Genomic DNA, 25921 nt, shown 5'->3' with positions numbered 1-25921 from the left:
ACCCAGGAGGGCTGGAGACGCTGCAGAAAGAGTCACTGCTATAAATTATGAAAAAACAACGTGTTTTATTTGCAGCTGTAGCCACAGCCTGGCAGCACAGGGGAAAGGGGAGTGTCCAGGCCGGTCAGCCCCGGCGCCCAGAGGGTCAGGGCGTCTCGGGCCCTCAGCAAGCAGAGTGCAGAGGCTGCTTGGGCCGCCAAGGGCGTGGGCGCAGCAGTGAAAGCAGCAGCACTAAACCTGGTGCCCCCTCAGGTGGGGACCTGGAGGACGGCGGGTGATCCCTGAAGGGGGGCAGGCAAGGACTAGCGCCCAGGGCTGGGACTCTGCATCCCTAGGCATGTGGGGCCCTGGGTCAGGGCACTTGGGACACTGGGGTGGGGTTAGGAATGGAGGGAGGGGCTGGACATCAAAACAATAACTGGGGCGGGTGGACAGATGGACGGACGGGCGTGGGGGCAGTTGGTCTCCGTGTGGGTGGTCCACAGTCTGGAGGGCCGGTCCTCGCTCAGGTCTGGGCTCTAGCAGTGTGGCACTTCCGACAAAGCACGTGGCCATCCAGCGGGAAGCAGCCGTTGTCATCGGCCTCAATGGACAAGGGCTTCCCACAGTCCTGGAAGAAGGGTGGATGAGAGAGGCACTGGCCGGCTGGGAAAGACCCACCCCTGCGGCTCCATCTTGGAATCAGAAAGGCCAGGTGCTTCATGGCCCAGAGCTGGTGTTTTCTCAGCCACACCCACCTCCCGTCCCCAACTCACTTCCAATCACCCAGCAGGCCTCTCCTGGGACAGGACCAACGTGGGTAGAGCTGCTTCCGAGGTGCCCACCCCCCTGCCCACTGCCACCCTGATAAAGGCTTTGGGGCCTCTCCCATCCTGTCCCACCCCCCCTCTGCCTCCCTCTCTAACCTCCTGGCTCCCCATTCCCTGCTGCAATGAAACAACGCCCTGCCCTCCCCTCGGCTGCCCCCCTTTCTTGGTCTACTCATGACTCAAAGTGACCTTACAGAAACCCACAGCCTCTCTCCTGCAGCAACAGCGAGCATTAGACCAGGGCAGCCACGGCCACCCTCAAAATCAGTCCTGTTTCCTGCAGGCTGGCGCTTCCCGCCGCCCGGTCAGGAAGCAGGGTCTCCCACCACCGCCCGGCCGGAGCTGCCCAGGGAGCCCCGAGGGACGGCTGACCTCACACTTGTAACACTTCATGTGGAAGTTCTTGTCCAGAGCGACCACTCGCACGGTCTCATCGCGGCCAGGCTCGGGCATGATGGGCTCGGCGCAGACGGAGCACTTGGGGGCGTATTGCCTGGCAGGGGTAGAAAGGGGCCAGGCAGAGTCAGCGTGGGGACTGTCATCGCCCTGTGAGAGCACGGGGTAAGGACAGAGGGTGTGCAGCCACGAGGCAGCCTTCCTTGCCCACACCTCCAGGTGGAGGAAGCTATCCAGAAAGGCCTAACGCCCTCATCAAGGGGACTCTCCAGCCTCTCCAATGACCCCCACACACGCTTTTGTCACAGGGTTCTCTCCCACTGGGTCCTTACCCCCCTCCATCTACACTGCAGCTCCTCTAGAAAGCATGTCCCAAGGCACCCCCAACTCCCATCCTGGGACCCCCAAAGCTCCCTCCACCCCCCATGTGGGATGTGAAGTCCTGGACACCCCAGGTGGAATCCTGACAGTCGAACCCCCAACACCGTCAGAGGTGGGAGTCAGACCCTGCAGTTTCCCACGGCCCATTAGCCACATCAGGAGCCTTTGCTGCAAGCCTGAGAAAGTAGCCACCTTGTAATCACTGTCTCTGGGGAGGCGCCAGTGTTGCAAACGGCTGATCTCCAAAAGAACTTTTAGAAACCAGCCTGTGTCGGAAAGGACGTCACTCCAGCACACTCTGCTAAACACCAGACACACACCCAAAATAAGCCTGGGCGAGGCTAGGGCTAGGGTGGGACCAGCCAGTCGTGGGACCTGCCTGCCACCCAGGGCTAAGGCCACTGGACAGCCAAATCCAGATGACTTGGCCCCTGCTGTCTACAGAAAGACGTGGGGCCGGAAAGCAAGCCTGGGACTTGGGGCCATCCTGGGCCAGGGTGGCAGCCTGCCACCACACCAAGCACGGAACCCAGAGAACAGCCCAGAAGGTGGGTAGGTGGGTTCTCACTTGTGGTAGTCAGGGACGCAGTGGGGCTGGTTGGCCTGGTCCACGATGAAGGAGGTGCCCTCGAGCGGGCAGGCGCAGACCACGCAGGTGAAGCACTGCGGGTGGTAGGCCTTGCCCGTGGCCCTCAGCATGCGGTCGGTGATGGGCTGCCCGCAGGTGCTGCACTTCTCCAGCGTGTCCTGAGAAGACAGCAGGACGAAGCTGGCAGGGGACCGGCACCACCCAGCTGGCCTCCACTCCCGCCCGCCCAGCCCCACTCAGCCCTACTCACGGTGTAGCAGCCCTCGCAGTAGGGCACCCCCTCCAGGCTGTAGAACTGCTGCCCTTGGAGCTGCTGTGCGCACTGGCGGCAGGTGAAGCAGGCGATGTGGAACAGCTGCCCCAGCGCACGCACGGCCGGCTGCCCCCGAGCCAGGGGCTGGCGACACTGGCCGCAGATCTCTGGGAAGGCAAAGACGGCAGTAAATGGAAGTAGGGACAGGTGGAAGCTCACGTGGGATCAGTGGCCTGGGGGGAGGGGCACCCCAGGCCTGGCCCCCACAGGGAGGTAGGGGAGGTGTCCCCGTGGGGAGGGGGCTCACCGCTGACCGCCACGTTCTGCCGCTGAGGGTGCTCCATGTCCTGCATCAGCTGCTGGGTCAGCTGCTCCAGCTCCTCCACCTCCTTCAGAGTCAGGGGTCCGGGGCCCCCAGGGGAGCGCACCTGAAACCCAGCGTGGCCTTCACCCTGGAGGTCACTGCTGCCACACGCCCGTCCAGGCCAGCTCCAGGGAGGGTCTCGGCTCCCAGATGCTCAGGTTTGACCCCTGAAGCTCCTCCTCCTCCCTCCCTGCTCCGACCCAACCCCGGCACCACACAAATAACAGAGGGGAAGGGGATGCCCTTAGCCTGGCTCTCACACAGCGAGACGCGTCCACCCGCTTTGCCCAAGCCCCCCTGAGCAGTCACAGACAGGCCAGAACAACTGGGCAGACGGAGGCCACGCACACAGCAGCCCAGGTCACTTAAGCACTGGACACGCCAGGGCCACGCATCAACCCCACAGAGCATGCTCGGACACGGCCCCCACGGCAGAGGGGCACGCGGTGGCGCACACATGCGCACACACCTACCGTCCTGGCCGCTGTCAGCGTGAGGATACAACACAGGCGGGAATCACAGGTTAAACCCCCAGAGCTGTCTGCAGGGGCCCAGCCCCCAGGCCCCTGCTCCCCGCACAGAGACCCGGTGTCCTCCACGCAGGCCTCAGAGGAGGTCCAGAGGCCGCTCCCTAGGCCAACCCAGCCCTGCCAGGTAGGGGACCCTGGGTGCTGGAGACTGGGGCTGGGTGGAGGTTGGGGCCGGGCGCTGTGGGCAACCCTGAGAACTCTGGGAGGGGCCACTTGACCTGCACCAGCGTTTCTAAGAAACACTCTCACAGGAACAGGGGGCGGGGGTCTCCTCTACGACTGCAGAGTCCCCCCCAGGTCTGTGGCCCCATCACTGAATGCTCTACCTGCTGGTGCTGCCATTCCCATTAACACCTGGAATCCCCCAAGCCTCCCTGTTACCTTCTCCTGGGGCCACCCTCCTTTTCCTGTGACCCACCCACCCAGCCCCCTCTGCATCCAGAGATCCACAGACGTCCCCTCCCCTCCCCCAGCTCTTAGCCACTTTCCCTCAAGATCCTGCCGTCTCCCGCCCTTGACGGACACATGTAATGCAGGCATCACCTTGTTCCTCCTCCAGTCTTCCCTTCCTTGCATCTTGGGGACACAGGAAAGGGGCTCAGCCAGCCCTTGCTCTCTGATGCCACTTTAAATGCCTGGTCCATTTTGGGAAGCACGAAATCTTCGTCTGCGTCCCCTCCTGTGGGCACCCTCATCCTTCAGGACACTCTATGCAGCCGCTGATCCCTCTGCCAGCCAGCATCAGTGCCCCTGCTTCAGCAACCACTCTCCGACCTCGAGCTCCTCAATGTCCCTCTGTCTCGGTCACCTTCTGCACGGGACACCCTGGACCTAAGTTTTACCTCTGAGTCCCTGCCAACCACCACCTGCCTCTCCTCACCAGAAAGACTTTTGTTCCCCTAACCCCCTGCCGACCCCTGGGTCTTGCCCACCAAACCCCCGCTGGGCCCGTGGCCATCTGCTCCTGCAAGGCTCTCGCTGTCCCTCCTGCCACCCTGTCCCTCCTGCCACCCGCAGCTATCTGGACCGATCTCCAACCCCAGGTCACACTGCTGCCCGCTTCCTGTTTCTGCCTCCGCGCTGCAGAAAGTAGGTGGGGCGCTCACTGAACACTGCAGTGAGCTCAGGACGCTGCAGTGCCCTCCCCGTGCGGCTGCTCCAAATCCACCTCCTGTGCCCAGCCCACGGCCTGGCCCCCCGCTGGCGCCCATGACTTCACCCTGACCACGGAAGCCAGCCAGCACGGTCCTTCCTCTCCACCGCAAACGCAGACGGTGCGCGACCCTGCCCTTGCTCTCTGGATGCCTCTGGGGGAGAGGGCGTCCCCAAGCTGCCCCCGGGCTCAGCACCACAGTCCTGCCTCACACCCTGCTCCCCAAACCTGGAAATCACGCACACCACACCACACGCTCACACACCCACACCACACACATATACACACAGTCTCTCACACTCACATATCTACACATCACACTCGCACAAACATACACACATACTTACACACAAACATACACATACAAACACCACGCTCGCTCTCAACACACTCTCTCACACTCAGTCCCTCCCTGAGTCCCTCTTCTCCTGCCCACGGGTGAGTCGAGGCTACGCCAGCAGCCCCATTTCTCGCCACCCACACTCTGTCCCACCACATGACACACACGCCAGGCCAAGGCCATCTATGATTTCCTAACCGCCTAACCTCGGGCCTTATTTGAGTCCTCATTTTCCTCCTCCAACCCCCGCCACCACCACTCTCTCTGCTCGGGGACCCACCTGCCTCTCTCTCCCACGCTCCCCACCCCCGAATATTCCCTGGGAAGCTCCTCAGCTTTGGGGCCACCACTGCGCCCCACTCCCAAGCCACACGCCTCTACTTCGGGGCTTTCCTGAAACCCAGCCCTACACTTCTAACTGAAGGACAGATCCAGCCGAAGGAAAGTCCTCCGGGAACCTGTTGCTCAACATGTTGACAGCTGGACCCCTCCTCTTCCCGTCCAAACCATTTCCCCTTCTGGACTTCTCTATTTTGTCAGCAACACAGTCCCAACACACCCACGCTCCAAACCGCCCTGGCTTTTTCTTTCACTCCTCCCTTCCCCTTCCAACTGCTTATCAGTTGCTGAGTCTTGGAGGCTCTTCCTTTGTAAGAGCTCTCATACCAGGGTCTTATTTTTCATGGCAACTAACACTACCGCTGCCCAGGAGTGAACTCCCTGACCTTCCTACCTCCAATACACATCTCTGCTGGAAGAGCTTTCCAGAAAGCTTCCAGAAGCACTGCTTTCACCAGCCCGCCCAACCCACCGCACCTAACTCAAAAGTCATTAGGGACTGACTCTCCAGGACATCCGAATGCCATTCCATCTCCTGTCTGGATTCTCCAGTTCTGCCCATCCTTCAAGGCACACCAACTCCATAAAGCTTTCCAAACTTTGCTGGCCCCAAGTCCACTGCCTGTTGTGAGTTCCTGTAACTCACAGGATTCTACAAAAGCTCACTGGCACTTGGCATTTCTTCCTATACCGTGTCTGAGTATAAGCAGACACCCACACTGTCTGCGGCCTCTGTGGATGGCTGGACTAGATGACCACCAGGGTCCCCCATCTCATTGGAAGACTTCATATCCCAAATTAGAGTGCAAGAACCATTTTGTAATGATAGCTTTTCTATTTTGAGCATTTATGTGCCAGTTACAGAACCGAGCACTCTCTAGGCATTCGCTCACTTAACCTTCACAGCCACTATATAAGCAGATCGCGTTATTTTAAAGATGGGGAAACTGAGGCTCAAGGTTCACCTAACTCGACTAGGGTGTAATGGCTGTGAGATGCCAAGCCAGGAATTCTATCCCAGGTCCATCTGACTCCCAAAGGCTGAGCCTCTCGGAGAGATGTCTTCCCTCCCGTGTCCCAGCCTCTGGAGCACAGAGCACAGAGCCTGGCATCAGCTGATCCAGCTAGGCCAGTGTTTACTGGGGCTGACACTCTTATCTCCAGATGGCCCTCAGGCGGTGAAAGTGCTCAGAGAAGCAGGGTGATTAACTCAAGACCCAAGAATGGGAAAAACCAAGGTTGGACTGCTGATGTCATCTCTCCGCTTTAACATTCTGGGGCAGAGGCACAAGGGAAGGTCCATAAACCCTCCTAATTCAGAGCTTGTGCTGCTCTGCGCACTCCCAGCCAGGCCCCGCCCAGCCAGGCCCCTCCTCCAGAAGGGCTTCTCCTACCATTGTCCCACCAGCCTAACTGGCTGGATGAAAACTCTTATCTACCCACCCCCACTCTCCTGGGTCACCCTGGGTGCTTATTCTCTGGCTCCTGAGTCAGCCCCCCCCCCCCCCCCCCCCCCCCGGCCCCCAGTCCCTGGCCTCAGCTTGTCCCACAGCAGTCCCTTACCTGATTTTGGTTAGGAGCTGGAGGGGCCACCGGGTACTGCTTCTCCTGCACTCGGGGCTTGTCCCTCTGCTGAGCATAGGTGAAGCTGGGGGGCTGAGGGGAGCCTGTGCCAGTGGAAGAGGGAGCTTCGGGGGGCCCCAATTTTTGATTGGGCTGTGACCCAGGTCCACCTGGGGCTCCAGGGCTGAACTTGGAGGCCACAGAAGTAAACTTGGGTGTTGCTGGAGAATACTTAGGAGCTGGAGCTGGAGATGGGGCTGGGGGACCTCGGGGCTGGGTGTTAGCCAAAGATGCAGGCTGGGGCTGGGCCTGGGCCTGGGCTTGGACCAGAGGCTTGGCCTGGGGCTGGGGTTGCACATGGAACTGTGTCTGGCTCTGAGGCTGAGCTGGAGCCAGGGGGGCAGCCTGGGAGCTGGAAGGGGCCTTCCAAGGAGGCAGGGGCGCTGTGCCCCCGGCCGCAGGTTTTGTACTGGACTTGGAAATGAATGGAGTGGCCACTGGCGGGGGTACATATCCAGATGACACCTGCAGGGGGCACGGGAGGGGAGAGAAGTGCAGTCAGAGGAGGACACAGCTGTCCACAGCTCTACCCCCAGCGTCTCCTGCCCTGAGCCCTGCTTTTCCTACTTCCTGGTCCCTTACCCGGGCTTTGAAGGGATCATTCTTGGTCATGTCATCCAGCAGAGAGGACAGAGAGTCGATCTCCAGGTCAATACTGCTCACCTTCTCCCTGGGCTAGAGGGTCAGGGGTCAGAGCACCAATCCCAGGCTTCCCCCCAACCCCAAACAGGGCAGAAGGGCAGAGGTGCAGGAGAGGTATCAGGAAAGGGCCCTCCTCTCCTCGGGGGTGTCCCGGTGCAGCTGCCTCTCCCAGGCCTCCATACCTGCGGTGGGAGCGGTACGGGGGCCTCGGGGGCTCCCTCCTCCTCCAGCGGAGGCGGCGGGGAAGGGAAGATCTCCTCCTCCAGAGGCACAGGGGGAAATGGCTCTTCGATCGGGGGAGGCGGGGGTGGGAAGGCACCTCCCAGAGCACCCTCGTCGTCGCCGTCCCCAATGAGGGGAGGAGGAGGTAAGGGAAAGTCTGAGGTAGGAAGGACAGAGAGGGCCTTCAGCAAGCGCCCCTCCTCTCCTCCCGTCTACAGCTCTCGCCCCAGCCCGAGAACTCTCTCCGGGGTCCCGGAGCGCGTGGGGAAGGAAAGGAGGGGGGAGCGCAGGCTCAGGAAAGGCTGGGGGGACGGCCGAGGGTGGTGCAGCTCCCGTTACACTTCGGAAAACGGACACAGAGGGGAAGATTCGAGGCCCACATTCCCGCCTCTCACCCCCAGGCGAGGGACTTGGAACTGTCCCAGGAGCCCTGGCTCCCGGCCACGAGCTCCACGATGAGGTAAGAACATCTGCTCGGGACAGGGTGGCTGCGCCCAGCCCCCTCCGCAACAACCTTTCCAGACACCCCCAAATTCCCGAAACCACTGCCCCCACGCCGGCACGCGCCGGGTCCAGCCCCATCCCAACTGCATACCTTCCGGGGGCGGCAGGGGGATCTCGCCCACCCGGCCCATGTGTGCGCGCTGGGCCCCGGCTGCCGGGGCGGGCTCGCTGTCCCCGGGCCGGAAAGGATTCACTTTGGGTTTGGGGGCCACCACAGGGCCGAACTTCTTCTGCGGGGCGTAGAAAGCCGGAGCCGAGACCGAGACGGAGATCGCGGGAGGCGGGCGGGGGGCCGCCATGGCCTGGCCGGGCTGCCGGGGGGAGGTCGCCAGGTTACGCGGCGCCGGTCGGGCGAAGGACCCCCCCAGCGGCCGGAGCTCCCCCGGCGCCCCCTGCCCCGCCCGACGCCCCCTCCCTGTGGCGGCCGCCGGGCGGCTCCCCGCGCCTCACCGCGGGCCGGAGGTGCGCGCCGCCTCTCGGTGGCCGCCTCGGCGCCGGGTCCGCGGACTGTGCGTCCCGGCCCCGAGCAGCCTCCAGCCAGGCGGGGAGGGACGCGCTGAAGAGGGACGGAGGGAGGGAGGGGCGGGGAGAGAGAGGCGCGAGACCATACAAGGAGCGGCCTGGAGAGGGGGCGGGGAGAGCGGGGCAGGGCGGACCAGGCAGGAAACTCCCCCAGGAAGGGGCCCTGGTCCTGCCCGGGGCCGGAGGCTCCGCCAGGTCCGCCTGCCCCCGCCCCACTCACCGCCGCCCCCGCCGCCCCGGCCGGGCACAGACCACCGCTCCCCAAACACAGGCCTCTGATGTCATTTCCTGACCTGCCCCACTCCCCCTCCCCCTCCCGCCCGACTGGCGGGTGCCGGAGGTCTGACTCACCGTCCCTGCTCCCGGCTCCGCCGGCGGGGGTCGGGCGGGCGCCCCGCAGGGACTCGTGCAGCCCCGTTGCACCCCCGCGGCGGCCCGCCCCGCCCCAGGGCCTGCCGTTACCTGAGGCCGCTCCCGCCGCCACCTCCCCAGCCAGCCGCCAGCCCCGCGCCCCAGATTCCCCCCACTCCGGGTCAGGCTGGGCTGGCAGGACGCATGGATCGGGCTCCAGGCTGGACGCTATGGTGAGGGGGCGTTCTTTCCCCCTGCACCCCACCCAGGCTAGTCTGTGCCCCGGGGGAGCGCGAGTGACCACGAACCTCCAGCGTTTGGGGGGATCTAACTTCCAGCGCTGGGCAGCCTCTTCAGGCTTCTAGGAATTCGCATCGCCCGCGCCCCGCGGGCGGCTCCGCTGCGGGAGGGACGGTCGCGGCCCGGGTCGGGAATGAAGCCGGAGGGCGGGGCCGAGGCGAGGGCTGCGGGCGGGCTAGGGATCGCGGAGGACGGACGTGGACGCGGGCGACAAGCCCGAGGCAGTTCTCCGAAGCCCACCGCGACCCACCCTCTCCGGGAGCCGCTGGGCGACTGCGGGGCTCCTGGGGGTTCGGGAACCGCGCGCGGTGGAGCCCCCCACTGGTCAGACCGGATTCCGCGGCCTGAGCCTCTGCCCCCGGCAACGGGAAAGGGACCAGACCTGGGTTCTTCTTCTTTTTTAATTGCACTGGGTTCTCCTTTTTTAATTGCACTGGGAGGGGTCTTCTGCTTCCTCTTCTTTTTTAATTGCACTAGGAAACTTACTGTCGCCGCCAGAATTCTTCCACACTCACTGCCTGCAAACTACTGAGTCACGGCTTGTCGCCTCCTAGCCCAATATCCACCCCCCAGGCGCTTCCTTTTCTCTCACCCTGTCAGCCTTTGCTGCTATCTGAGACAGTCCAGCCCTTGGCCCTCCAAATCCGCCACACTCTACTGTCGAGGAGGAGCGTCTGGGCCACTCTTCAGAGATCATCCGAACTAATCCATTAAATTTATGATGGAAAAAAACGGAGGCTGAGAGCGGCCGGCGAGATGGGGCCCGGGTTACACCCAGGTAGTGCAGGTCTACACTGGCACTGGTGTCAGAGCGTGTCCCCTGCACTCTGATGTCAGGCACAGCAACGCTGGGCGACAGCAGAGTGAGGTCGGCGTGACAAGTCTCTTCTCTCTCGCTGCTCTGTCTTCTCCATCTGTAAGACTGATGTTATTTAATCCACCCAGCTTATTGCATTATACGGAGAAGTAAACGAAATGCCATAGCTGAAAGTGCTATAGAATACTCAGTATTACTAATGTCCTGGTTCTGCCCAGAATGGAAATTCTGACTGATTAAACATGGGCCTTGGTATATACGGTGTCCTCTCCTTCCTTCAACCTTACTAAGTCCTCATTATGCCTAACACTACATCTCTGGCACCTTCCAGACCACGTTGCCCTTTCTGGCTTCTTGCTTTTGTCACCAGTGTTTCTCACAGCTGCAGCCTGTGTAGCCACACGCAGCATGGAAAATACACAGTGCACACCTTCCTCTGACACGCTCAAGCCGGTCCTGGGCCTGTCCCTATGAAGATCTGTTAGACATTTGATACTGGATTTCCTGTGCGTGTTGGAGACTGTCTTAGTCTTTATAGACCAAATTTCTCATCACCAATATTTCAAAATATACCCACTTGAAAAATAAAAAAGGTTAAGAAGATGGGCCGGGCGTGGTGGCTCACACCTGTAATCCTAGCACACTGGGAGGCTGGGGCGGTCGGATTGCTCGAGGTCAGGAGTTCGAAACCAGCCTGAGCAAGAGCGAGAGCCCGTCTCTACTATAAATAGAAAGAAATTAATTGGCCAACTGATATATATATAAAAAATTAGCCGGGCATGGTGGCGCATGCCTGTAGTCCCAGCCACTCGGGAGGCTGAGGCAGCAGGATTGCTTGAGCCCAGGAGTTTGAGGTTGCTGTGAGCTAGGCTGACGTCACGGTACTCACTCTAGCCTGGACAACAAAGTGAGACTCTGTCTAAAAAAAAAAAAAAAAAGAAGATGGTTTCCAGATAACTTCATAGGAGTAAAAGCCATCTGCCCTCTAAGTGTCTCCTTGAGGAATGTGCGTGTGCAAAGTGGAGTATGTGTAATTGTTAGGCAACTGAGCCTATTTATAAATCAGGAATAGAAGAGCGCGTAGGCAGGCTTGGTTTTAATGACAACTAAGAGCATTTGGGATGCAAAATATTAAAGCTCAGAGTTTTAAGCCAGCCGTCCTAAATACGAGAAGAAACACACAGAGTATTTCAGAAGGACAGAGTCACTGGGCCAGGTTGTCTCACGTGGTGCTGAGAGTCACTGCTATTAAAATGCAGACAATGAACAGGAGCAGCCCTGATGATCCCTGGGGATTTGTCTTAAGTAAGCAGAACTCTAATTGATATCCTCAGGTAGTATGCGTAAAGTGTAACAAATAAGTAGATGTCCTTGCCCAAAGCATGTCCAACAGCTTGGGACCACCAGGTCAGGGAGATGAAGTGAAAATATGAACTCTGGCCTTTGCTACACACCTCCCAGGATTTATATCCACCAGGGACCAGAACGTTTTGTTTAAGTGTACACAACATAAAGTAGGAAGTTAGAAGCAGTCAAGGAAGAAAAAGGAAGAAACAGCATCATGACAAAAAAGTGAATTTCAAAATGAAAAGAGGAATGCTAGCTATCAGGAGGTTCCTTCTATACGCCGCTGCAGAGGGACAGAGATTCGTCCATGGGCCAGGCACCATGCTAAGTACTCTAGCGACAGCAGCAATGGCACCAGCATGACAATAACAACAACAACTATAATAACTGCACACACTGAGATAAGGCTTCGGTTGTCTTGCGAGGCACAATGCTAAGTACTTTAAATAGATTACTCCCTTGCTATGGACTGACCTACCCGGAAAAAAAAAAAAAAGTAAATATATTACCCTTATCTAATCTTGCCCGTACACCCATGAAGAATATACATCATCCCATTTTTCAGTTAAGGAAACTGAGGCCAACTAGATGTTGGATTTCTTTCCTGCTAAACTGCAAAAGTTTTTTGCAACACAAATATTTTACTATTTTACAACACCCGTGCCCAACCCCAGCTAACCTGGCCCATCAACAGCCTCTGCAGTTCTGCCTCCAGCCCAGCCTTCTATTCTATATCCATGGGCCACCATTTTCTCTATCACACGATACCTTGAAATTCTATCTATCAGCTTGTGAAAACACACACACACACAGATTTTTATAGATGCCAGGTGTATGTATACAAAAAGACTTCAAAAAGTTCATGGAGGCCGGGCGCGGTGGCTCATGCCTGTAATCCTAGCACTCTGGGAGGCCGAGGCGGGCGGATTGCTCGAGGTCAGGGGTTCGAAACCAGCCTGAGCAAGAGCGAGATCCCATCTCTACTATAAATAGAAAGAAATTAGTTGGCCAACTAATATATATAGAAAAATTAGCCGGGCATGGTGGTGCATGCCTGTAGTCCCAGCTACTCGGGAGGCTGAGGCAGGAGGATCGCTTGAGCCCAGGAGTTTGAGGTTGCTGTGAGCTAGGCTGATGCCACGGCACTCACTCTAGCCTGGGCAACAAAGCAAGACTCTGTCTCAAAAAAATAAATAATAAAAAAGTTCGTGGAAAATGGAATTAAAAGATAAAAATAAAAATGTAAACTTTATCCCTCAACATAAGCTCCATCAAGGTCAAGACACTTTCGTATCCAATGATACCAGCCACTTAGTCTGTGCCTAAGAACTGAGGGGCCTGGGAATTTAACCATGTCCATGCAGTCCTTTTTACATTATTAACTGAAGGAAAAATGGGTGCTTCTTGTAGATTTAGATTTTTTAAGATTAGGAAACAAAAAGAAGTGAGAAGGAGCCAAGTCAGGACTGGACAGTGGATGCCTAATGATGTCCCATCAGAACTCTCACAAAATTCCCCTTGTTTGATGACAGGGATGAGCAGGAGCATGGTTGAGGGGGAGAAGGACTCTCTGGTGAAGCTTTCCCAGGTGTTTTTCTGCTAAAGCTTTGGCTGACGTCCTCAAAACACTCTCATAATAAGCAGATGCTTTTGTTCGCCGGCACTCCAGAAAGTCAACAAGCACACTGCCTTGAGCAACCCAAAAATACTGCTGCCATGACCTTTGCTCTTGACCGGTTCACTTCTGGTTTGAGTAGACCTCTTCCGCCTCTTGGTAGCCGTTGCTTGGATTGTGCCGTCCTCAGGATTGTACTGGGAAAGCCAAGTTCTGTCTCCTGTTTACAGTTCTTTGGAGAAATGCCTCAGGACCCCAATGACACTTCTCAAAAATTTCCATGGAAAGCTCTGCTCTTCTCAATCGGGCACAATGGCTTTGGCACCCATCGAGTGGAAAGTTTGCTCAACTTTAATTATTCAGTTAGAATTGTGTAAGCTGAACTAATGGAGATGTCCCCGATGTCGGTTATTTGTGCTGTTAAGCATCAGTCCTTTTCGATTAAGGCACAAACCAGATGATTTTTCTCCTCACAAATTGATGTGGATGGTCTGCCATTGCAGGCTTCATCTTCAGCATCGTCTTATTCCTTCTTAAAATGTGTTATTCATTTGTGAACTGCTGATTTCTTTGGGGCATTGTCCCCATAAACTTTTATTTATTTATTTTTTTTTTGAGACGGTATCTTGCTGCGTTGCCCAGGCTGGTCTGGAACTCCTGGCCTCAAGTGATCCTCCCACCTTGGCCTCCCAAAGTGCTAGGATTATAAGTGTGAACCACGATGCCCAGCCCCATAAACTTTTTGTAAAACATCAATGACTTCATCATTCTTCCACCCGAGCTTCACCATAAATTCAATGTTTGTTCTTACTACCATTTTAGCAAAATTCATGTTGGTCTGATAGCAGCTCTTTTCAAACTGATGTCTTCTCCTTAGTGCCTCGAACTAGATCCTGTTCAGACATGTTATAACAAGTTAGTATGAGTTTATTTTGGTGCAAAAAGAAATTTGAAATCCATGCACAGTTTTTTCATAATATGCATTTTTCATGAACTTTTTGAAGACCGCTTGTACATGCTTTTGTATAATAGCACATTTCCAGAAAGCTTCTCAAGAATGGTGAACAGCAGTTAGCGTCAGGGAGTAGAATGGGGCAGGCAGAAGGCTGTATACTGTTGTATTTTTCCATATGAACATGCATTGCTTTTATAAGCTAAGAAAGGAAAAGAAAGGAGAGAGCTGAGAGGACCACTGTGTCTTTTTTCGTGACAGCAGAGCGCTTCCCTTGCATGGAGTACTGTGTGCACTTGGCTTGCAGATCTCCCACCTGCCCCCACATGACCGCCCTCCCAGTCCTTCAGGAATCTGCCTGTCATTACAGAAGAATCTCTGCCTAGTGAAACTGCAGACTTGAGGGAAGGGCTGGGTGGGAATGAGGATGTGGTGAGGGTGAAACACTCAGAGAGACTCAGAGATCTTTGTGGTTAAGGCCAAGGATGAGCAGCTTCCGGCTCTGCCCCGGGGGGGGGGGGGACACTCCCCCCCATCCCACCCCCCAACCGAAGGGTGGGACTGACACCCACCAATGCCCCTTTTTCCTCCTTTCTTCAAAGTCAGCACAGGAGGCTGATAATCAGGGCATCACCCTCTACCTTCCTTCCCTCCCATTCTCCAACCTGAGTTTGAGCAATATTTACCAAACAACTTCTGTATCCTAGGCAGTCCAGATATAAAGATAAACAATGCCAGTTCTTGCCCGCAAGAGACTCTCCATCTAGGAAAAAACACTTAAGTAGAGAGTTTTAGTATAATAAGTGTTAAGGTTAAAAAAAATTTTTTTTCTACTCACCCACCCAGTAGTGCTTGCTTGGTGTGGCTCTGCTGATTACGGTAGCTGGGCACCTCCTCACTACGCAAACCTGTGTGTTATCCCTCCAGGTCAGAGCAGCTGTGAGGATTCCAGCACCAGGGGAGCAGGATCTGCACAGGGCATCCAGGGAGCAGAGGTCAGAGAAGCAGTAGAAGGCAGGAGTCCATCCCTCCCAGGGGCTGGGCCAGATGGGCACCCAAAGGCACTGCAGGCATCAGCAAGCCAGAGCTGTGTGTCTGTGGGCATGTGTGCACGCGCGCATGTGTGTGTGTGTGTGTGTGTGTGTGTTGGGGCAGGGGGAGCAAGGCAGATGGTCAGATGGCCGAGAGTCAGCAACCGAGGGAGCCGAGAAGGGCAGGCAGGAAAAGAGACCCAGGGCACCAACAGCAGCACAGGCAGGTTGCTGGCACCGAGGCAGCCGCTAGCGGAGCATCAGCTGCCTTCCTTCTCCCTGCACCTAGAGAAAGCCAAAATCGGAGGGAGCCTGGCCTCAAAGCTGGAGTGTTTGTCACTGAAAATAGCAGGCTAAGTCACTAGAGGGAGTAAACATTTCAGAGAAGGGGGGATGAATACAGATAGATAAGCTATCTTGCTTGAAATAAAAAGTATTCCTGTCTCTCTAGTTGCTTTGCCGCCTCCACTTCCTTTAATAGGGTGGGCTTACTATGAAGAAACTCACTAGGCTGATCTGACGTAGGAAGTGGGGACACCAGGGCAAACCCAGAGCTTGCTCAAGCTTCCTTAGGCTGCCTGTCCTGCCACCCAGTTTGTTGTTATTTGTTTTCATGTCATCAAGAATGCTTCATTTGTTTATTCAGTGAATATGTTTGTTAAGCACCTACTGTACCAGGATGCTTTGCTGGGGACATAAAATTGAGCAAAGACAGACATGATCTCAGCCTGCACTTGGGTATGGGGGTTCTGCCAGGGAGGGGAGATAAATACTAATTAAATAATGACAGACAAATGCAAAACTGCAACTGTTACAAGGGACCTCAAGAGAAAGGTATATATATGATGCATGTGACAGAGCGTATGTGTGGAAAATGTGACCTGGCTGGGGAGCTCAAGGAAGGGGTGTCCAAGTGGAGATATGAAAGATGAGGAGTGGGTGGGAGCAGCATGTGCAAAGTCCTGGGACCCCCAAGGCATGTGTGGCTGGGGTGTCTGAGAGGGAGGTGCAAGCACAGCGTGAGCAAAGGCCAGACAGGTGGGCGTGGGGAGATTACAGAGCATGTGAAACAGTTTCGAATGGGGCCCAAGAGCCATGGGGAGCCACTGCAGTGTTGTAGGTTGAAAGGAATGGCATGAAAAGACTTGGGAATTTTGAAAATGTCACCCTAGGGACAGTGTGGAGAATAACAGGAGGGGCCAGTACAGATGTGTTTAGGCCAATGAAGAGGCTACTATAGAGCTCGAGGTGCAAAGGTTGGGGGGGGTCTGTGGACAAAAGTGGATAGATGAGAGATCTTTTTAGGACATGAACTCATCTGCAAAACCTCATGATGGATGGAGGGAGGCAGAAATAGACACTGTGGGCCCAGCCCAGCTTCTGGCTGTGCTACATGGAGTAAGTAGGGGTGGGCGTTTCGTTCTGGACGTACTGAGAACAAGCCCGTACAGAGGGCACTGGGATATCTGGGTCCAGAGCAGAAAATCGACGATTATATTGAAGGTCCATATTTAGGAGTTATCTGCCTCCAAGTAAGAATTTGAGTGAGAAGTTGAGAAGGCCTAGAATGATGGGCTTTGATGGATTCCAGCACCTGAGGACAGGTGGAAGAGGGAGGCATGCACCCTGAGTAACAGCCGCCCTTCCCCAGCCTCCAGGCCTCCTCCAGCAGGAGTGAAGAAAGGATGCCCGCTCCTTCCCTCCACCTACACTCACAGCTTTGCCGCCAGTCGCTCTGCCTCAAGACCACTAGAGCCAATTTCATTGAGTCCCTTAACCCTGGTATGTCAGGCACAGAAAGGAACACAATCCCCAGCTCACCCCACATCTCCATCCCCAGCCCCACTCCTGAAACCTGTCCAGGGTGCCCTCTGGAGCAGATGGACCATTGTCAGCAGGTGCTCCTCTTCTCTGAGCATCCTCTCTCCTTCTTGCTCTAACCTCGGTCCCCTCTCAGCACACGTCTCCTCTGTAGCCCTCCCAAGTGGCAGCAAAGGTTTTCCCCACAGCCCTGAATGTGGGGCAGATAATGTCTTTGGATCCTCATTGCCACATCCAGAGAATTCTCCTTCCCCCCTCCCTAAAGCCCCCTAGCTTTGAATAGCATGTGATCAAACTCTGTATCTACTGCCTGTCCTTGAACAAGTCATCTGTCGCCCAGGGTCACATGTCCTCATTTCTCAAATGTTATGTTCTAGCTCACTGTCACTCACTCCAAAATGACCCTGCTATTAATTCTTAGTTGTTTCCATATCCACACGGGTGCTCCTTCCTTCTACCTGCCTCTCTGTGCCTTGAATGCCTCTCCTTTCATGACTTTACCCTACCTCATCCCCTATCCCCACAGTGACACCTGAAACCAACATGGACCAATAGAAACACGATGTGAGCCACATGTGTAAAGTAAAAAAATAAGTTACATTAATTTTAATAATAGACTTTCAGCCAGTATATCCAAAATATTATGATTTTGACATGTGACCAATATTTTTTTAAATATTAATAATAAAGAAAGAGAATATTAATGAAATATTTTACTTTTTTGGCACTAAGTAATGGGAATTTGGTGAGTATTTTACCCTCATGGCACGTCTCAATTTGTACTAGTGCCACCACAGGTGTTCAAAGGTCACACATTGCTAGTGGCTCCCAGATCGCACAGCACGGCTCTAAGTAGACATTGAGCCATCTCTTTCCAAACCAATTTTAAGCCATGCTTTCTCCAACCAGCTCTATTTTTCCAGCTCATTCTCTCTTTTCTTTTTTTTTTACTTAACTCAAACAATCCTTAGACCCACTGGAGGGTACAATTCCTTCCCCGCCGCACCCCATCGTGCCCGCCATACTGGTTCACAGTCCCTGAACAGTCACTGGAGTCACTGCCTGGCCTCTACTCTCAAGTCCTTTGTGTCCTCACTATGTGATACCCCCTTGGCAAAACCCCAGCCTGGGCCAAGTCCAACTCTACCAACTCCAAACCTGCAACCATGCAGCTCCGTGAGGCTGAAGAGAAACATACAGCTCTGTGGACGGGTCTCTTTGTAAAAGTCATAGCAGTGAGCTTCAGGTGCCACCTGAAAATGCTGCTTCCTGATATCCATACCAATTTCCCTTGTCCATTCACTCTTCCATGCTCTTGGAAGCCTTCTAGACCTTCTCCATCTTCATGCACAGCTGATACTTTGCTGCCTGTTGCACTGAGAAAATTAAGCAAATGGGATAGAACCTTGCCCAGGCTCTGCCCACATCTACCCAAACTAGTCCCTCAAGATCATCTCCTACCATTATTCTGCTCCCGCCACACTGGCTTCCTTGCAGAGGCACATTCCCACCTTGCACTTGCCGTGCCCTCTGCTTGGAATCCTCTTCCACTGGCATCTGCCTGGATCACCCATTATCTCCCTCACACTCTTCCTCACATGCTGTCTTCTCAGTGAGGCCATCCATGACCACCCTATTTAGAACCACATAGACCAACCTCCTTTATTTATTATCCACCTCTCCTGCATTTTTCTTCATAGCACTTATCACCTTCAATATATCATTTGGTCTCAGGTTTGGGCACCAAAAATATATATATTCTACCACCTAATATTTTATTGCTGTCCATCTTTACTAATTCCCATAGACTGTAAGCCCGTGGCAGCATGCGTGTTGGCCCCTAGCACCTAGAGAGGTGCTCCCACTGAGTGGTGCTCCATAGCTGTTTGTTAATGTGGAGTGAATGGATGAATGGAATGAACTAGTAAAGAAAACAAAGAAGGAGAAGCGACAAAGGCAGGAGGAAAACCAGGAAAAAGTTTAAGAATGAGGAAGCAGTCATGAGTCCCTCCTGTGGGTGCGAAATGCCCCATTGTGCCAAGTAAGATTAGAGATGAACAAAGTCTATCGACATGGAGAATAGGGAGCCCCCCTCCCATCTGAGCTGATTCTGTGGAGTGAAGACTCCAGACTGGGGGCATTGGTAGTGCACCGAGGTGAGGAAATAGAGAAGATGAACCTTGGCAGCTCTTCAAGATTTCTGCTGTGAAGGAAAATAGAGAAATCCAGGGAAAGAAAGATCAAGTGACAAATTCCAGCTCTCACCTTAGAATGAAGAAATCGCCAGCATTGCATTCCTTTGCCCCACCCCCAAACAGTTTTCTACCATCAGAAATAAAAGTCAACCTGACTATCACCAGCCACTTCGTTGCATGTGTGCGTGTGTATATATATACATATATGCACAAAGAAAATGGAAAGAAAACACATCAAAATGTTAATAGTGTAAGAAACAGGGTGATGACTTTGATTTTCTTCTTCTTGCTTGTATTTTTATGTATTTCCAAAATGAGTACACATTAATTGTGTAACTTTTCTTTACGTTAAAGAAAGAAGCACACACCCTTCACATGAAGTTCAAAGTTTTCGGTCTCCGTTGGACTTGCCCATCTGGGTAGTTCCACTGGCAGGATAATCATGATTGATTCAGTGAGTGAACAGCCCTCAAATGGACCCCCACCCAGGACAGTCATGCCTTGTCCCCATTAGCTTATCACCAGCAGAAAACCTTAACCAAACAATGACCTGAACATATGCACCAGGATTCCACACCCATTCTTAAACATAAAGTTCAAGAGAATAATTAGCTCTGGAACTCCTAGATTACAAAGAACAATGATCTTTTTTTTTTTTCCTTTTAATTTTACTGTGATAAGAGCACTTAACGTGAGATCTGTGCTCTTAAAACATTGTTCTTTTTAACTCATTTTATTCACAAGGAGCTGATCAGACCCCATAAGCAAAAAGAATATGAGGACCCAGCTTATTTCAACAGGGTTTAATGTTATAATAAAAATCATATAAAAATAATCTAACATAGATTTAGGGAGGCAAAGGACTTGAATTTCAGTTGCAGTTCAGCCACTTACTAGCTGTGTGTGACTTCAAAATTCCGAGAGATGGATTTTCCTTGTCTGTGAAAGTACAACAAGAGGCTTGACTTCTAAGGACTCATCCAGTTCTAGCAATCAATGATGTGTAATTAATGCCCTATATATCCACTTCTCTTTAATTGTCAGGAAAATGCTTCTGCTATCTCCTCTCTGGACTTGACTGGCTCCATTAAAGGAGACGGCAGATGGGAGCTACATCTACCCTTTATGCATTAAACACCTTTAGGAACAGGACCAGTTGCAGGAAAGGAGAAAAGGTTTGAGGCAGTTAGATTTTGCAGCCAAAAGAGATCTTTGCCCAAGCAAGCATTTGCAAGAGGAATCTAAGCTGAGATTGAAGGATATCCCAAAAGCTAGGGACGGCACAGGGCTAGAGAACCCAGAGGAGGGTATAGTCAGGAATCCGAGAGGTGTGCTGTCAGCTGTCTCCTGGTGACAGAGAAGTCTGATGGGTAGTAATAGAGCTCCAACTACCAGGCCCTGTGTGGTTCATAGGCAGGGCCTGGGGAGGAAACCTTATAAGCACACGGCAGGACATCACTCCTAGAAGAGCTGTGGATGCAAGTGAGGGCTAAGGGGTTTCTGCAGGGGAGGCTACAGAGGCGAGATGTGACATCTCCTGCTCTACCCCGAGTTCATAAATACTAGCTGGGTAGCTAGCAGTGATGATCAGGAACAGGCCTTCCAGTTCCAGGTTCTCATTGGTTCTCCCTGCAGGTGCAGCCACTGAGGCTGGAACAAACACCTGCCTTGTGTTGCATATGTGCTCCTTCTCTTGCTCTGTTGATGCACTGGGACTTATAAGCACTGAGTACTTGCTTGACCTTTGAAGTTTCCATCTGGGTCCTCTCTCCAGGATTCTTGAACTCCGTTTTTGACTGCTTACCTGGCCTCTGACTCATGGTTGCCCAGACCCTAGGCCCTGCTTCCTTGGTCCTGGCATCCCGCCTGTTTGCTGGGACTGTGACCTGGTCAAGATGAAGGGACCCTGAGGCCCTGAGTGAGCTTCGGGGCCTGCCCAGGAAATGGTAGGGAAGCACCAACATTCTTCCAGGCTCTCTGGCAGAGATGCGGGATCCCCTCAGCCCAGAGCTCCTAGCTTGATCCTTCTCATCAGACTGTTTGGATGGAACCCCCACGTCTGAAATAGTTCTCTGCCAGGCTTTCCCACAGACCTACTTCCCAAAGAAGAGACAGGGCAAATGCATTCCCTCGACGATGTGAAGCACAGACTCTATGAGAGCCACCAGGGGCCGGGTGCGGTGGCTCACGCCTGTAATCCTAGCACTCTGGGAGGCTGGGGCGGGCAGTTTGCTCGAGGTCAGGAGTTCGAAACCAGCCTGAGCAAGAGTGAGACCCCCGTCTCTACTATAAATAGAAATTAATTGGCCAACTAATATATATAGAAAAAATTAGCCGGGCATGGTGGCACATGCCTGTAGTCCCAGCTACTCGGGAGGCTGAGGCAGCAGGATTGCTTAAGCCCAGGAGTTTGAGGTTGCTGTAAGCTAGGCTGATGCCACGGCACTCACTCTAGCCTGGGCAACAAAGCAAGACTCTGTCTTTAAAAAAAAGAGAGAGAGAGCCACCAGGGAAGCAGTCGCCTGGACACTGTCCTCTGCGAGGCGATCCAGTGGTGCGGGCCTGCCTCTCTATACGGGAGACTTTGGCTCGTGGAGGTGTGTCCCTAGGGACGGCACCAAGGAGAGAGCTTGCCACCACTTTCGTGCTGATAACTGTCCTTATCTCACTACCAGTTGGAGTGAGCTCACCTTCGATCCCCAATATTTTGCAAAGGTTTCGAATCTCATCTAAAAGTCAAAGGAGCAATGGCCTATGGCTGATCTACAGGGTTTTATCTTCCTCGCTGCTGAAAAGATCACAGATTGGTCAAGTAAGGCTTTTCTGTCTCTGCTGCCAACACTGAAGCCAGACAACTTCTGCTACAGACCGTATAGTCCTCTGTATCTGGCTGCCCTGAGCCATCCTTCCTTCCTCTGTAAACTTGCTCTGCCCAGGGAAGTGCTCCACCCCAGCACAATGGCCAGGAAGGCGTGGGGAAGAGAACTACACAGACCACCAGGATGGATGTCATGGCCGTGTCCTACTCCGTGGGAGCACAGTTTACACACTACAGTGTCCCCACTGCTCCATGACTTAGGTCGGAGCCTGCCCCTCTGTATGAATGGGGTCCCTTGTCAGCAACCAAATGGCCCCCAAAGTCCATTCTCGGTCCTCCTGTTCACAGGGCATTGAGGAAATTACTCGCGTTTTAAAGAAGACACACCTCTATCCCTGCTCCTTCTCAGACCCTTGTGATTGTTTTTACCAAGGCTCTCCTCTCTCCTGTGCTTTGAGCAAATAGGGCGTGTGGGGAACCACTAAGAGCTGCCCCGAAGCTGCCCCTGAATAGCTTCCTTGGCACCCGAGGGTACAGAGACTCTGACGCCATACCCAGACAGACACACATGGTAACTGAGACACTCCTGTCATCAGTACTCCATATAGTACCAAAGACCTATCAGGACAAGTCACTCCGAGGAAAGATAATTCTCATTACATCTAGATAGACATATCCCTCTCTTGAGCTATGGTTCCACCTTAATTAGAGACAAGAGTGAAAGAATGTGTATCAATTAACATTTCCTGAACCAAGCAACTCTAATGATTTGAAAAGCAAATGAACAAATACATAAATAAAGCGCTTTTCTACAGCATCCAGAATGGATTTTCCATCTGAGGAGCTTAGTTTAAGCTCTAGCTCTTCTCTTTCCTGCTGGCAAGTCTTGGAGGAAAGAGTCAATTGACCTCTAGGCCCAAGTTTCCTCAGCTGCGATGCAATGATCATGTCTTTCCTATAGGGCTGTAAGAATAGTCTGAAAACTCTTTGTCCACTATAAAGTAATATTTGCATATTATTGAGCTTTATTTTTTTTTTCTCTATCTCTTCTGTCTTCACTCTCAATAGATGATCTCGCCTCCTACTTCTCAGAGAAAATAGATGCCATCAGACAGGAATTCCTCATCTTCCCTGCAGCAAATATGCAGCCTACTGGCATCGGCCCCATCCTCCCTGCTGCTAGAGTAGAGGAGCTGAGCTCCTCCCGCAAAGCCTGATCCCTCTCCCGGAGCTTTGCTGCCATCCCTTGGGGCTGCCTTAGGAATATCGATTGGTCTTCCCATCTTGTACTTTGAACCTCCCCCTCTCCACTGGACCTTTGTATAGGCCTTTAACTGTCATCTAATGTCTCCCATTAAAACAAAATAAACACTTTATCAAGCTGTTGTGTTTGGGGGCTGTCTCTCCATTTGTTGGGGCTTTCAGTCCTGCAGGTAAAAGGGAACTTACCGTTATTCTTGGAGACCTCGACTTCAAAATGAGGTCTTGAGTGTGTTGCTTGATCATTTCATATTGGACTGTTTACAGCATTAAGCCCATGCAGAATCGGAGAGCCCCTCAATGAGTAGGTATTTTATTTATTTATTTATTTAGAGACAGAGTCTCACTCTGTTCCCCGGGCTAGAGTGCTGTGGCGTCAGCCTAGCTCACAGCAACCTCAAACTCCTGGGCTCAAGCAATCCTCCTGCCTCAGCCTCCTGAGTAGCTGGGACTATAGGCATGTACCACCATGCCCAGCTGATGTTTTCTATATATTTTTAGTTGTACAGCTAATTTATTTCTATTTTTTTTAGTAGAGACAGGGTCTGGCTCTTGTTCAGGCTGGTCTTGTACTCCTGAGCTCAAATGATCTGCCCACCTTGGCCTCCCAGAGTGCTAAGATTACAGGCTTGAGCCACCCTGCCAGGCCGTCAATGAGTAGGTATTTTAAATCCATGGGTTTTTTTAACTTTTTGGTGCCCTGGACTCCTTTGGACATCTGGAAAGCCCATGGTTTCCCTCTCAGAATAATATTAAGTGTGTAAAGTAAAATGCATTTAATTACAATGGAAGCCATTTATATCAAAATGTAGTTATAAAATTGAAGGGAATTCAAAAAGTTCATGGAAAAATACAATTGAAAGATCAAAATAAAAACTATAAACTTTATTACACAACATAAGCTCCATCAAGGTCAAGACACTTTTGTAAGCGACGACACCAGCCACTTAGTCCATGCCTAAGAACTGAGGGTCCCTGGCAATTTGTCCATGTCAATGTAGTCTTTTTTACATTGTTAACTGAAAAAAAAATGGGCATCTCATTTAGATATATATATTTTTTAAGATTAGGAAACGAAAGAAGTCAGAAGGAGCAAAATCAGGACTGTAAGGTGCATGCCTACTGATTTCCCATCGAAACTCTCACAAAATTGCCATTGTTTGAAGAGAGGAATGGGCAGGAGCATTGTCATGGTGGAGCAGGACTCCCCGGTGAAGCTCCCCCAGGTGTTTTTCTGCTAAAGCTTTGGGTGATCTTCTCCAAACACTCTCATAATAAGCAGATGTTATCATTCATTGACACTCCAGAAAACCAACAAGCAAAATGCCTTTAGCATCCCCAAAACTGTTGTCACGACCTTTGCTCTTGCCCAGTTTGCTTTCGGTTTAACTGGACCACTTCCACCTCTTGGTAGCCATTGCTTGGATTGTGCCGTCTTCAGGACTGTACTGGTAAAGCCATGTTCCATCTCCTGCCACAATTCTTAGAAGAAATACTTCAGGATCTCGATCTCACTGGTTTAAGATTTCCATCAAAAGGTCCACTCTTGTCTGTGGCCAATTTGAGCACAACGGTTTTGGTACCCACCGAGTAGAAAGTTTGTTCGACTTGGATTTTTTAGTCAGAATTGTGTAAGCTGAACTAGCTGAGATGTCTATGGTGTTGGCTATTGTTTCTACTGTTAGTCATCAGTCTCCTTCAACTAAGGCACAAACAAAATGAATGTTTTCCTTACAGATGGATTTAGATGATCTGCCACTGTAGGCTTCATCTTTAATATTGTCTAATCCCTTCTTATGATGAGTTACCTATTTGTAGACTGCTGATTTCTTTGGGACATTGTCCCTATAAACTTTTTGTGAAATGCCAATGATTTCACCACTCTTCCACCCAAGCTTTGTCATAAATTTGATGTTTGTTCTTGCTTCAATTTTAGCAGAATTTGTGTTGCTCTGATTGGAGCTGTTTCAAACTGATATCTTATCCTTCTTAGCGCGTCACACTCGATCCTGGTCAGACATCCTATAACAAGTTAGTATGAGTTTCTTTTGGTGTAGAACATTCTTGAAATCCATGCACAATTTTTTCATAATATTCATTTTCCTTGAACTTTTTAAATACCCCTCATATATTTGCTTATTTATGAAAGCATTAAATAAGAAAATATAGAGGCAGGTTCAATATTACCATAATCTCAAAGGAGTGATGCACATAAAGGATATTGTAAAAACTCTGCGACAACTTTCATGTAATATCAACATCTGTGATTTTATTGGTTAAAGACACAATATAGTATTAGTACCCCTACTACTGCTGCTTACCTGTATAACTGAAGTATGAGGAATCTCAGTTACAAGTTCATGAATATAAACATGTAAGGTCATGAACTCTCGATTCTGTCCATGGATCCTGGGAGAAGAATCCTGTTTTAGATAGTACTGTCACTGCACTTGGCTGGTTCCTTCTGTCCAAGAGCTATCCACAGGAGACCAGAAACATGAACCAGCAGCAGAAAGAATAGAAGGTATAATTTCACCTTGAGGCTGTGTCCCAAAAAGGACCAGTTAGGAAGTGCCAGTGCCACATTGGGGCATTCTGCCAAAGTCCTATATTTTTAGACTTTGGAAATGAAGTGATTAATATTGTGATTTCATTGAGGGTCAAGCCATAACCTCAGGTTTGGAGATTTATGAAATAGACTTTCCTCAGGGAGTCCCTTAAATTTCTTGGGATGGAAAGACTGGCAA

At 52.4% G+C, this 25921-nt stretch overlaps 1 protein-coding gene and 1 long non-coding RNA gene across 3 annotated transcripts; one reads left to right on the top strand and one right to left on the bottom strand.

Moving 5' to 3' along the window:
• Positions 1-45: 45 nt before the first annotated feature.
• On the bottom strand, positions 46-9925 carry ZYX (zyxin). 2 transcript variants are annotated; one of them, XM_012768102.3, is made up of 10 exons: positions 9327-9925; positions 8237-8456; positions 7602-7798; positions 7360-7452; positions 6718-7242; positions 2736-2856; positions 2426-2595; positions 2155-2333; positions 1182-1302; positions 46-610 (listed from the first exon to the last, which is right to left on the bottom strand). In XM_012768102.3, the coding sequence occupies exons 2-10, from the start codon at positions 8442-8444 to the stop codon at positions 506-508; spliced, it is 1719 nt and encodes a 572-aa protein (XP_012623556.1). In that variant the 5' UTR covers positions 8445-8456; positions 9327-9925; the 3' UTR covers positions 46-505. The 2 variants fall into 2 exon arrangements, with proteins under 2 accessions (XP_012623556.1, XP_012623555.1); XM_012768101.3 differs by lacking the exon at positions 9327-9925 and adding an exon at positions 8596-8716.
• LOC142872942 (uncharacterized) lies at positions 7787-23287 on the top strand. Its single transcript, XR_012921042.1, has 2 exons — positions 7787-8101; positions 22983-23287. It is a non-coding gene; the product is annotated as an uncharacterized LOC142872942 (long non-coding RNA).
• Positions 23288-25921: the final 2634 nt, after the last annotated feature.

The sequence above is a fragment of the Microcebus murinus genome, chromosome 9, assembly GCF_040939455.1.
Source record: "Microcebus murinus isolate Inina chromosome 9, M.murinus_Inina_mat1.0, whole genome shotgun sequence".
In the NCBI taxonomy this organism is placed as follows: Eukaryota; Metazoa; Chordata; class Mammalia; order Primates; family Cheirogaleidae; genus Microcebus; species Microcebus murinus.
The sequence above is the reverse complement of the archived record's forward strand: the minus strand, read 5'-3'. Positions and strand labels throughout refer to the sequence as shown.